Source organism: Mixophyes fleayi, chromosome 4, assembly GCF_038048845.1.
Source record: "Mixophyes fleayi isolate aMixFle1 chromosome 4, aMixFle1.hap1, whole genome shotgun sequence".
Lineage (NCBI taxonomy): Eukaryota > Metazoa > Chordata > Amphibia > Anura > Limnodynastidae > Mixophyes > Mixophyes fleayi.
Genome location: NC_134405.1, coordinates 332,335,098 through 332,348,515, shown reverse-complemented (window position 1 = coordinate 332,348,515; position 13,418 = coordinate 332,335,098). Strand labels below are relative to the sequence as shown.

At 43.2% G+C, this 13,418-nt stretch overlaps 1 protein-coding gene across 2 annotated transcripts in view; it reads right to left on the bottom strand.

Annotated features, from left to right (window-relative positions):
• The window catches only part of SLC13A4 (solute carrier family 13 member 4), a 45,250-nt gene that overhangs the window by 13,469 nt on the left and 18,363 nt on the right, over positions 1–13,418 (bottom strand). The window contains exons 5-9 of one of the 2 annotated variants that reach the window (XM_075210406.1): positions 9,595–9,649; positions 7,938–7,977; positions 7,598–7,678; positions 6,473–6,660; positions 6,204–6,323 (exon numbers count right to left, since the gene is read on the bottom strand). In XM_075210406.1, the coding sequence (XP_075066507.1) occupies positions 6,204–6,323; positions 6,473–6,660; positions 7,598–7,678; positions 7,938–7,977; positions 9,595–9,649 (484 nt within the window). The remainder of the gene's footprint in view (positions 1–6,203; positions 6,324–6,472; positions 6,661–7,597; positions 7,679–7,937; positions 7,978–9,594; positions 9,650–13,418) is intronic. The other variant, XM_075210405.1, reaches the window with a different exon arrangement.

The following is a 13,418-nucleotide window of genomic DNA, read 5'->3' as shown; positions in this document are numbered from 1 at the left end:
TTTGTAAGTCTAAGTCATATTATACTTTTGGTAAAATTGGTTTTTTTGGTTCCTCTTTATGGTAATTAATTAGTAATAGAATTAAAGTAGGAAATAGAATTAAATAGAATTAAAGTAGGAAATAGAGTGGTATAGAGTTGTAGTGTGGTATAGATAGAGTGGTCCACACAATATAATAATAAAACCCTCAACTGGTCTGAATTCCACCAAACAAGTATCTTGACTGCGTAGTGTGGTGGCCCCGGTACACAATTTGGTACCGAGGCCACAATATAATTAAAAAACCCTCCACGTGTCGGAATTCCACCAAACAAGTATCTGGACTGCATAGTGGGGTGGCCCCGGTACCCAATTTGATACCGGGGCCACAATACCTCCTCAAAACATGCTCCAGACAATTCGTCATTGACAGACCCCAGACAGACAGGGTCGTAGTGTTACTGTTTGACTTTGTAAACCCAAAAAAATGTCCCTGTTGCACTTGCACATAGTCGTGCAATCAAGACTGACTTTTTCATTTAAAGGCACGATCTTTCAAGTGTCAGAAAGAGAGAGAAGACACAGGAGAGGAGAGTTGTAGCTGGGGACCTGGGGTGGAAGCTCCCAGGCTCCCCCAGCATTGCCTGGAAGTCTGAGCGTGGTGACTGAGCCAGGGCAAGGAATGTGTGCCCTGGATGAGGGGGAGAACTCCATGCCACTATAGTGAACCCAAGAGAGAGGGGGACACTGCACATGGAAGAGGCCCTGGAGTGAGGGCTGCTACAAGAGGCATGGTAGCTGTAGTGTCAGATCCTGAGGCTGAGAGTACACAGAGTGACGTGTCAGAGCACAGGAGACATTATCCCCGCAGAGGAGGGATGAGCTGCAGTTGAGAGGTCTGCTGTTGAAATAGGACATGCACACTTTAACAAACCAATCATTTCAGCGACAGGGCCTACCAAACAACTTTGACTGAAATGATTGGTTTGTTTGGGCCCCCACACCAAAAAAGCTATTCATCTCTCCCTGTACAGACTAAACAGGCTCTACTGAGGCAAGATGTCGTCCTCATCCTCAACCTCTGATTCCTCTCCCCCTACAGTGTCTACTTCCTCCTCATCACACATTATCAATTCGTCCCCGCTGGACTCCACAACCACAGGTCCCTCTGTAGTATCTGGAGGGCAGTGCTGTACTTCATTGAGGAATTGATTATTCATTTTTATAAACATCATTTTTTCAACGTTGTGAGGAAGCAACCTCCTTCGCCGCTCACTGACCAGGTTCCCCGCTGCACTAAAAACTCTTTCCGAGTACACACTGGAGGGGGGACAACTCAGGTAAAATAGAGCCAGTTTGTACAGGGGCTTCCAAACTGCCTTTTTTTCCTGCCAGTAACAATATGGACTGTCTGACATGTCTACTTGGATGGTGTCAGCAAAGTAATCATCCACAATTTTTTCTATTGTGACAGCATCCAATGCAGCGAGAGTAGACATGTCTGCAATGGTTGGCAGGTCCTTCAGTCCGGACCAGATGTTATCAGCATCCCCGCCAGTGCCTCTTTTGGGAAAACTGAGCTTTTTCCTCGCAGCCATAGATGTGGAAGAAAATGAGGGTGGAGCTGTTGGCATGTCACGGTCCTCTTCAGAGGACAATCTCCTGACCAGCAGGTCTTTGCACCGCTGTAGATTTGTGTCCGCCGGAAACAGAGACACAACATACGCTTTAAACCGAGGATCGAGCACGGTGGCCAGAATGTATTCCTCTGACTTTAAAAGAGTGACCACCCTCGGATCCTGGCAAAGCGTACGAAGGGCTACATCCACAAGAGCTACATGCTTGCTGTAATCGCAATGGCTTACCAGCTCCTCCCTCACTTTCTCCAGCTGCTTCTGCAACAGCCTGATCAGGGGAATGACCTGACTCAAGCTGGCAGTGTCGGAACTGACTTCTCGTGTGGCAAGTTCAAATGGCTGCAGAACCTTGCACAACACGGAAATCAGTCTCCACTGCGCTTGACTCAGGCGCATCCCCACTCCTTTGCCTATGTCGTAGGTGGCTGTGTAGGCCTGAATGGCCTTTTGCTGCTCCTCCATCCTCTGCAGCATATAGAGGGTGGAGTTCCAGCGCGTCACAACCTCTTGTTTGAGGTGATGGCAGGGCAGGTTCAAGCTTTTCTGATGTGCCTCTAGTCTGCGGTAGGCACTGGCTGAATGCCGAAAGTGTCCAGCAATTTTGCGGGCCACCGCAAGCATCTCCTGCACACCCCTGTCACTCTTGAGGTAATGCTGCACCACCAAATTAATGGTGTGGGCAAAACATGGGACGTGCTGGAAATTGCCCATATTTAATGCCCGCACAATGTTACTGGCATTGTCTGACACCACAAATCCCCATGAGAGTCTAAGTGGGGTAAGCCACTGGGAGATAATTTCCCTCATTTTCTCTAATATGTTGGCAGCGTTGTGCCTCTTATTAAAGCCTGTAATGCACAATGTTGCCTGCCTTTGCATGAGCAGCCATTTTGTAGATGCTGCTACTGATGCAGCTGTTGCTGTTGCTGCGGAAGGGGATGCATCTACCCAGTGGGCTGTCACAGTCATATAGTCCTTCGTTTGCCCAGAACCACTTGTCCACATGTCCGTGGTTAAGTGGACAGTGGGTACAACCGCATTTTTAAGAGCACTGAGGACACTTGATCGTACTTCTCTGTACATTTTTGGTATCGCCTGCCTAGTGAAGTGGAATCTCGAGGGGATTTGGTACCGGGGACACAATACCTCCATCAACCCTCTAAATCCCACTCCACTGATGGCGGACACCGGGCGCACGTCTAACACCAACATTGCAGTTACAGCCGCAGTTATACGCTTTGCAATAGGGTGACTACTATCGTATTTGGTGGTCATGGCAAACGACTGTTGGACGGTCAATTGTTTGGTGAAAGACTTAGCGGTCTTACGACTTCCCCTCTGGGAAGATGACCGACTAACAGCAGCAACAGCAGCAGTGGCAGTAGTAGGCGTACCGCTGCAGGATTCCTCGGATGAATCCCGTATTGAGGAGGACTCAGTCTGGCTGGTGACTTGGGCTGCAGGACTGAATCTGATGGAGATTGTGGAGGAAGTTGACGAGGAGGGTGTTGCTGGTGTGTATCCAACTGGACCACGGGATTTAGGTGTCCCTGTACCGATGAGGGTCCTAGCCCCAGTTCCTGAACTAACCACTGAACTATGAAGGTTATTCAGGTGACGTATAAGGGAGGATGTTCCTAGGTGGGCAAGATCCTTACCCCTGCTTATTTGAGCTTTACATAAGCTACATATTGCCATACATTGGTTGTCTGGATTTGGATAAAAATAACTCCAGACCGAAGAGGTGCATTTTTTGGTCTTCTGACCAGGCATGACGATGGGCTTTTTCATCCCATGGACATCAGCTGTTTCCCCCCCTGGTGCCTCATTTACAATAACCACATCACCATCCTCATCATCAAGTTCCTCCACAGCGCCAGCTACATCATCAATAGCCTCCTCCCGAGCCACCTCTTCCCGTACAGTGATGGGAAGGTCAGGCTTGACAACCACCAACACGCTTGGACTCGCCTTGGGGATTTGTGATAATTTCTCTTTAGAAGGCAGAGTTGTTTGCTGTTTTGTTGCTGACAGCATAACTCTCTTCAATTTTTTGTAGGGGGGGGGAGGAGGAGGAGGGCTAAGATCCGTGGGTGAAGCTGAACCACTAGTCATGAACACGGGCCAGGGCCTAAGCCGTTCCTTGCCACTCCGTGTCGTAAATGGCATATTGGCAACTTTACGTTTCTCCTCAGATGATTTTAAGTTTCTCTTTTTGCTACTTTTTCTTAACTTGGGCTTTTTGGATTTTACATGCCCGGTACTACGAGATTGGGCATCGGGCTTGGAAGACGACGTTGATGGCATTTCATCGTCTATGTCATGACTAGTGGCAGCAGCTTCAGCATTAGGAGGAAGTGGGTCTTGATCTTTCCCTACTTTATCCTCCAAATTTTTGGTCTCCATTATATGTAGCACAAGATACTGCAGAATGTGTGAACTTGGTAATATTGCAGTACCAATGGACTTATAATGCTGGATTGGTTTTGCAAATTTGGTTATAATTATTATATATATTTTTTTTTTTTTAAATTTTTTATTTTTTTTTACTTTTTTTTTATTTTTTACAAACTTGGGAATAATGGGGAAATAACTATGCCCTTAGAAGCACAGAGCACAGGACACAGCACCACTGGACTGAACAGGACACGGCACAGGACCCAGCAGCACTACGGAACTCAGCAGGACAGAGCACAGGACACAGCACCACTGGACTGATACTGCAGAATGTGTAAACTTTGTAATATTGCAGTACCACTGGACTTTTACTGCTGAATGTGTGAACTTGGTAATATTGCAGTACCAATGGACTTATAATGCTGGATTGGTTTTGCAAATTTGGTTATAATTATTATATATTTTTTTTTTTTTTTTAATTTTTTTATTTTTTTTTACTTTTTTTTTATTTTTTACAAACTTGGGAATAATGGGGAAATAACTATGCCCTTAGAAGCACAGAGCACAGGACACAGCACCACTGGACTGAACAGGACACGGCACAGGACCCAGCAGCACTACGGAACTCAGCAGGACAGAGCACAGGACACAGCACCACTGGACTGATACTGCAGAATGTGTAAACTTTGTAATATTGCAGTACCACTGGACTTTTACTGCTGAATGTGTGAACTTGGTAATATTGCAGTACCAATGGGCTTATACTGCAGGATTGGTTGTGAAAATTTTGTGGTAATTAAAAAATATTAAAGTAGTTTTTGGTATTTTATAAAAAAAACTTTTTTTTATTTTTTTAAACACAGGGGAATATTGGGGAAATAACTATGCCCTTAGAAGCACAGAGCACAGGACACAGCACCACTGGACTGAACAGGACACAGCACAGGACCCAGCAGCACCACTGACCTCAGAAGGACAGAGCACAGCACACAGCACCACTGGACTGATACTGCAGAACACAGCACAGCACAGCACAGCACAGCACTAAACAGCACAGCACTAAACAGCACAGAACTAAACAGCACAGAACTAAACAGCACAGAACTAAACAGCACAGAGGACCACCTAACACACCCTCCCTCTACCCTGATCAATGCCCGAGTGAAGATGGCGGCGACTAGCGGGGAATTTATAGGATCCGAGTATCGCGAGATCCGACAACGGGATTATGAGTCAGAGCCTCAGTTTCACTTTTGAATTTGGCGCCAATACCCGGATCTGTCTCGGATCCGACTCGGATCCGCAACGTTCGGGTGGGCTCGGATTTCAGAAATCCGAGCGCGCTCATCCCTAGTGTGGACACCTTAAAAATGACTCCAACTTAAAAGAATTCTCTTGTCCAGGCAGCTTTGTTCAATTTTATAACAGCTAGAGATGCTCAGGCTCGGTTCCTCGAGAACCGAACACACCTGAACTTAGGGGATCCGAGTACTGAGCCGAGCTGGGAATTGAAAACAAGGTAAAACGTCATTGTTACATCGTTGGATCTCGGGAGTTTTGGTTTCCTTTTTAAGATTCAACATAACGGTGGGTGGGAGGGAGGGCGGACCCCCATTTTTCTTTTCTGCCACTGCTGTGTGCCAATGTGTCCTAGTTGTGCTAGGAACTGCCGTGTGTTTGTGTCATTACTCTGTCGCTTACCATCCAGCCAGGTCTCTGCAGTATTTGTCCGAAAGTGTATGAAAATAATATTGTGATCTGTGAGGTGGTCAAAATTGACTGCAAATGACTTGAAATTAGTGTTATGAAGGTTAATAATAATGTAGGAACAAAAAAAGAGCAAAATTATGTGATTTTAGCATATTTTAGGATTTTTTCTAAAAAATCCAAAACCAAAACACACAAGGGCGGTTTTGCCAAAACCAGAACACGAAGCTAATCCAGATCCAAAACCAAAACCAGTTCACGGGGCTCAGTGAGCATCTCTAATAACAAAAGATAAACTCAACTTTGTGTTTTGGACACAGTTGTCATATCAAAGGGCGACGACAATCAAACAAATCTGCCTGGACCATAGAATTTGCTGAAGGTGGAGCTATCTCCTACCTCAAGGGGGCCGAGTATTTTGTGGTTGATAGAACAGAATACAATAACTCATTGGTTGTTGATGGTCTTCGTTTATCTACTCACTTGCATCCAAGAAACAGCCAATGCATCCACACCCAGGTCAGTAGCAGCACAATGACAGTAATGGGCAAGCTGAACACAAACCAAGTGCCGAAATTAACCACCTCAGCGTCCGGGTAGCGGCTGCAATGTCAGGAGAGAATATATGTGAGACAAAGGAGCAATAAATGCAAATGTTCAGTAAAGGTTCAAAACATATTAACCATTTCCTGGTTAAACCAGACAGAGAGAATAACGTATATTGGTCGGGGGTTTAGCTCCCGGGTGCCTACTTCTTGAAATGCTCCAGAAAGATGAGGCTGGTGGATGTCCCGATGATGGTGGTCAGACCACCGATGGTCGCTGCGTAGGAGACGCTTAGTGACAAGCACTTGCAGATCATGTGGTCATGTTTGGATCTATATTTTCCTTGCTCCTTTGGATCTCTAGACTCAGCAGACGGGAGAACCAGAATCTGTGTCTGCAAAAAAAAAAAAGGGAAAACAATCAATCAGATTCTAGTTAGAATTTATCGAATACATTCTAGAAAACTTGCTTCTGCAAAAAAAATGATGGTGATGTTAATTTGTATACACAACGTTGGGTAAATACAGTGTTGCAATTTCCCATAAATTACTACTTATCTTAGCCTTATTTATGACTTAAATTAATCACAAGAGTGAGATAACGTGTGGACTGTTTTGCTTACATGTGACACTTTTGCAGTGCACGAGGAAGGGGGAGGGTGGGGCACTTAGGATACCCATGGATGTTCCACAAGCCCCAAATATATTGTACAGCCTGGTGCTCAACTCAAAGGGCTAGCCTAGGAGCAATATTAGGAAGTAATGACAAGCAATCTGGAATGTCATTTGTTGATAGTTTTAGTGTCTCTTCAAATGCAAAGGTCACTGTAACAGAGACAACTTTAGACAGTGCAGATTGCTATTTGTTTCATGAGCTCAGAGGGTGATTATGTGACAAGGTCCCAGATTGTGTGAGCTGAGAGCTCTTTCCATTTTTTACTATAGAATAACAATAAAATATAGGAGAGTAAGTATTGTTTACTGTACTGTGCTGTCTCACCTTGTATTGTAATTTTGTTTGTCCCTGTACGGCGCCACGGACACCTAGTGGCGCCCTATAAATAAAAATTAATAATAATAATAATAATAATAATAATAATAATTGCAATGCATTAAACTAATGTTTCTGCATTAATATAGATTTGGCTGAGAACTGGCTGGATTGTCTCATTATCATTTTACAAGTTGAATGCGTGAACTTTGTTTCATAGCATACTTGTGAAACGCGTCATCAGGACGAATTGCCTTATTACGGCCTGACGCATAATAAAGTATGTTTCATATAGAGGTTTTTTTGGGGTGCAGACATTTTAGGGGCCGGTGTTGTCTTACCTGAGGGACAGACTGCCCATTATTAGGAGGTTTCATGATTCTCATGGGATTGGCAATCATATGGACACCATTGAGATTCTGCTGGTAGAAGACACAATGAAATAAAGGATCATTAATCAGACACAAAAAACACTTCCTTTAATTTCAATACCCCTCATAAAATAGTTATCATGTTCCCCTGGCCTATACCCAGGTTCTCCACCAGGGGGCGTGATGGTGTGTTGGGAGCAGGACTCTACCTGCGTGGGTCACTTCTCACAAGATACAGTCTATCGAAATTTGAATTTTCCAGATTTCTCTGAAGAAACCAGTGAGTGTAGTAGACTGTAGATGTCGTTACCTTGCTCTGGATGAGTTTGCTCAGGTCCTTGGCTGTGGCCCTAGAAAGCAAATGAATCAAACACTCAGTCAATCACTGTATGCATAATAAAAATGTTTTTTATTCCTTTGCCTTAATAGCTAGTTTACATTCCTCTATACTACTATATTTGTTTGATGGGTCAGAGCACCTTTTAGTTATCAATCTTCATCTCCTGCATGTCTGTGTCGACCCTGTTTTGAAATGGGAGGACACAAAACAACCTGTATCAAGCCGATCATCAGAAAGATTATTTATCAGACTGTGTTGTTTTTTATGCTGAAACAACCTACTGACCCACAAACCAGCATTGCTGAGTGTCTGGATCAAATAGCTCCAATAAGTAATTTTTCTCATTGCAATCTGTCTTGTCCCCTTAACTTTGTGTATGGGCAGCACGGTGGCTCAGTGGTTAGCACTTCTGCCTCAGAGCACTGGGGTCATGAGTTTGATTCCCAAGCATGGCCTTATGTGTGTGGCGTTTGCGTAGGTTTCCTCCGGGTGCTCCGTTTTCCTCCCATACCCAAAAAATATACTAGTAGGTTAATTGGCTGCTATTAAATTGACCTTAGTCTATGTGTGTGTGTGTTAGGAAATTTAGACTGTAAGCTCTAATGGGGCAGGGGCTAATGATAATGTATCAAACTCCTATTTTCCTATTGTGTGTAAGCTTCCCAGCTTGGCCCTCTTACTGTTGCCTGTCTGTAATAACCGGTTTTATTTATTAGTGTGTTCATTTCCAATGCTAAAACACTGCAGAATATACTGATGCTACGTAAACAAATGTTTATAATAGTAACAATATTTATAATAATGTTCACTGCAGCACAGAGTTTTTCAGAAGACAGGCGTGCTGACCTTGTGGGAGGTGCCTGAAGATAGTGGTGTCAAATGCTCCTCTATATGAAACATACTTGCTTATGCGTCAGGCCGTAATAAGGCGATTTGTCCTGATGACGCGTTTCGCAAGTATGCAATAAAACAAAGTTTCCGCATTCAACTTGTAAAGTTAAACAAGAACACAGTATTGTCATTTATTATATTGAGAACCTGCTCTAGGAGGGTATCTTGTAGACTAGATCTTTGATCTTTCTTCTGTTACAGTAAGTCCTTGCTTGCATGCTTGATTTGATGATTAGATACATTTTTTACATGTGTTTGACTAACTAGGTACACATGGACAAGCAGGAAATTAAGTGGGAGGAGACTAGAAAAACCTGTAGCCAATCAGAGCATTAGAATGTTAACATTAAGAATGTTCAGCTTAATCAACTCTTGCTGTTCATCTGTAGGCAACATTGAGCTGAGAGAGGCTGGGCCAACTGGTAGCCAATCAGAGCACCCAAACCTTAACTGCAGCACAAAGTCGGGATGTGAGGCTCCTGCTGGAAGATTGTGGTGTCCAACATATATAGTTGTGAAAGGAACATGTATGTGGTATTGATACATGAGGACATGGAACACCGTGCCTTCTTAATACAATAATGCAAGATAAAGGTGTTTGTCAAAAAGGAAGCTCATGAAGCTACGGGCAAGGACACTAGTGTAAATAGAAACAGATCACTTTATGTGCGCCATGCAGAGGTTTTATCATTCGTCCATTTAATCAGTATCATTTATTGAATGTAATTGCTCTTACTCCTCGTTGATGAAGATGAGTTCAATCGAAGGCTGATTCTGCTTCTCTTTCCCACCTGAAATAGCAACAAGGTGTCAGAAAATGTGGTAAATCTCCAGACATCTGAGTCAAACCATCCCAATATCAGTAAATTGTGAAAAGTAGGTTAGATAGCAAGATCAGGAGACACCTCCATGCAGAGCACATTAATATAGTAGGAGAATAGTTTCTATCATAGCCAGTCTTCAGTTTTCCACTAAAAAACCAAGGCATGCCTACTGAGCGCCGCGTACGTTTGTTTTAAACTGCACATAAGAGATCTCAAGATTGGTGTGGTGATGACTACGGGTGTACAGACACTGCAGGACACGTAGAATACCTATGTTGTATATAAAATCTCACAAGAATGCATAGAAATATATATATATATATATATATATATATATATATATATATATATATACACACAAGTTAACCCGTGCATGATACTCATGCATTCTAGTAAAATCAAGCTACTTAAGGTGTTAAAAAGGTTCTTGTCATGCATTTGGGCCTAGCCCAGGCCTCCTCAGGGGAAGAGCATTACTTCCCGACGCAAGCGCCATTTTTTAACATGGTTTTGTCCACATGTCACCACCTCATCATTCTTCTCCATCACCTCATCCTTCATCTTCATCGCCACATCCTTCATCAAGCTACTTAAGGTGTTAAAAACTCCCCACTGTCACCCCCGGCAACCACCAACCACTCCCAACTGTCACTTCTCCTTCAAGAAATATATAGGTCAGTGTATAACTCTGCCCAGCAGGTGGCGCTGCAGCTTGTTTTGGTTTTTTTTCCACACACGCCACTAGCCATTTATATAGTAGATAAGAAAACAGGGATACTCTGCACTCTCCAAACACATAATTAATGCTATATCAAGTACTGTTCTATATTAAAAACAGGGAATGTTAGTTCCACATATTGCAATATATGTTAAGCTGACCAACTCACGCCAAAGTCTTCCCATTCTGGTCAGTCCTAACATGATCAAATGCTATGCTATTTTATCTGGGCTTAAGGCTTACCTGCACACAGCTTTTAAAGGCAAGTTTTTCCCTAGCACTAGCAGCCATGGGAGACCTGGGACTCACCTGACACAAGTTGGAATTAATTAATGTAAAAAATGGGGTGCAAGAGTCATGGGACTTACATTGTATAAACAAAAACAGACATAGGTCCTCTGCACTCACCATGTACAGACTGGGGTGCAAGAGGGGGTTGCCCACATTGTATAGACAAGAAAACAGGGATACTCTGCACTCTCCAAACACATAATTATATATATATATTCAATTAATGTTACATGTCAATATTATAGCCATTTATGATCATACATATTTTTTTTTTTAAATATTTTTTTCCCTTTAAAAACATTTATTAGGGTGTACTTAATGTCTACAGTACATAACAGACATTGCTACAGTTGCTCCTGACTGCAGACACATGTTATAGATTACGCTACTGACATAACTAGGGCTCAGGACTTGGACTAGACCTTAGCTGGTGCAAGAGATACAGCAGAGCAGAAGCGTACTTCTGTCTGCACCCCCGAGATTGACTTGGACCTTCCGGCATGGGAGAACCCTTACTGTACATTGTCTATGTGCATCCATCCATTCCCCAACCCGTCCCCTCACCGGAATCATAGGCTGTAGTAAGTGTCATTTGCGCCCAAAGATGTCTTGCCTGTGGCTGCGTTTTGTTGCGTACTGTCCGGTTCTAAGCACAGAGTGATTTTGCACAAATACGCATTTAATGACTCAGGCCCAATGTGTCTACATGTAATAATTTACAAACAAAGTATTAATAGTGATCTCTATAGGTTTGGAGCCAGCAATTATAGTTTTATAGTCACATTTAGAATATTTATTGCCCTAGAACAGTGTTGGTTGACCTGTGACACTCCAGGTGTTGTGAAACTACAAGTTCCAGCATGCTTTGCCAATATATAGCAGGTTATTCCTGGAAGCGTATGCTGGGACTTGTAGTTTCACAACACCTGGAGTGTCACAGGTTATCCGACACTGCCCCGGAACATCCTCAATCACTATTCTTAAAAATAAGAATTTTGCCCCATGCAACATAGTTTTGAGTAGACAAATGGGGACTGCCGCAAACAAATTAAAATAACTAGAAAACAAAAAGTATAAAAATATTAAGATTTTGTGTGCCCCTTTAAAGTTCATTCCTAGACACGTGAGTCTGTGGTCTGAAAAAGCATAATGATAGAGACTATGCCTGCCTTATATCCTACAGTATGTGTTCATCAAAATCAGTCTAACATTAAAAAATGGATTAGCTTGGTTATCCCCACCACATGTGACTGTATATGTTCACCTCTTTACATTAACATAAGAATTTTAACGAGAAAATAAAACTAAATTAGACAGAATCCACCCAATTGTATCCCACAATTACTATCCACTAGAATGAATACATATATCTATGTTATGGAGTCTAGGGACAGCAGACAAATGCAAATGTTCTTGCTGCAGAAGTGTACTGGTATTAATGATAGAGACTATATACAGAGGTACTGCTAGAGGGGGAGTCAATCTCGCAATGCCCCCCAACATTTTTTATCACCATAACCCCTACTTTCCTCTTATAAAGATTAATTGTCACTATGTCACAGAGATTGCAGGAACACAATAATTGAAGGAACACAATGATTGCAGGAGCACAATGATTGCAGGAACACAATGATTCCAGGAACACAATGATTGCAGGAACACAATGATTCCAGGAACACAATGATTCCAGGAACACAATGATTGCAGGAGCACAATGATTCCAGGAACACAATGATTGCAGGAACACAATGATTGCAGGAACACAATAATTGCAGGAACACAATGATTCCAGGAACACAATGATTCCAGGAGCACAATGATTGCAGGAACACAATGATTTTAGGAACACAATGATTGCAGGAACACCATGATTCCAGGAACACAATGATTCCAGGAACACAATGATTCCAGGAACACAATGATTCCAGGAACACAATGATTCCAGGAACACAATGATTGCAGGAACGCAATAATTGCAGAAAGATATGTATCTGATTGGAGTCTTTCGGGCTTATGTAGATTTGGATGTATTTGCTCCCTGTACGTTATCAGTGAAGATGAATGTACATGCATAGATTCAGCCCAACACATCTCACAATTAGTACAGATTTACCTTTAGGAGCAATATGCGTGTATACTTACACATAACAATAGCATAAAGAAAGCATAGAGAAGTGGTTTGTCAAATGTAGTAGTAAATGATGAAGGTGCATTTCTTATCAGTACACAATATTGGCCAATTCCCTCTCCAGGTGTAAGAAGTCACGAGGGACAAAATCTGTATACAGATATACGCATACACATTTATGGTGCATAAGCTTAACATGGAAATGTGTATATTATGCAAAACAAACAGACGAGGACCCAACTGTAAATGAGCCCCATAGTGCACTTCAGTTATTGCTCGATCCCTCCCGGGAAGGAGGAGAGAGGTGGCTGTGGCCAGGAGGTCATGTCTGTGCCCAGGAGGTCATGTCTGTGCCCAGGAGGTCAGGTCTCTGCCCAGGAGGTCAGGTCTCTGGCCAGGAGGTCAGGTCTCTGCCCAGGAGGTCATGTCTGTGCCCAGGAGGTCATGTCTGTGCCCAGGAGGTCAGGTCTCTGCCCAGGAGGTCAGGTCTCTGGCCAGGAGGTCATGTCTGTGCCCAGGAGGTCAGGTCTTTGGCCAGGAGGTCATGTCTGTGCCCAGGAGGTCAGGTCTGTGGCCAGGAGGTCAGGTCTGTGCCCAGG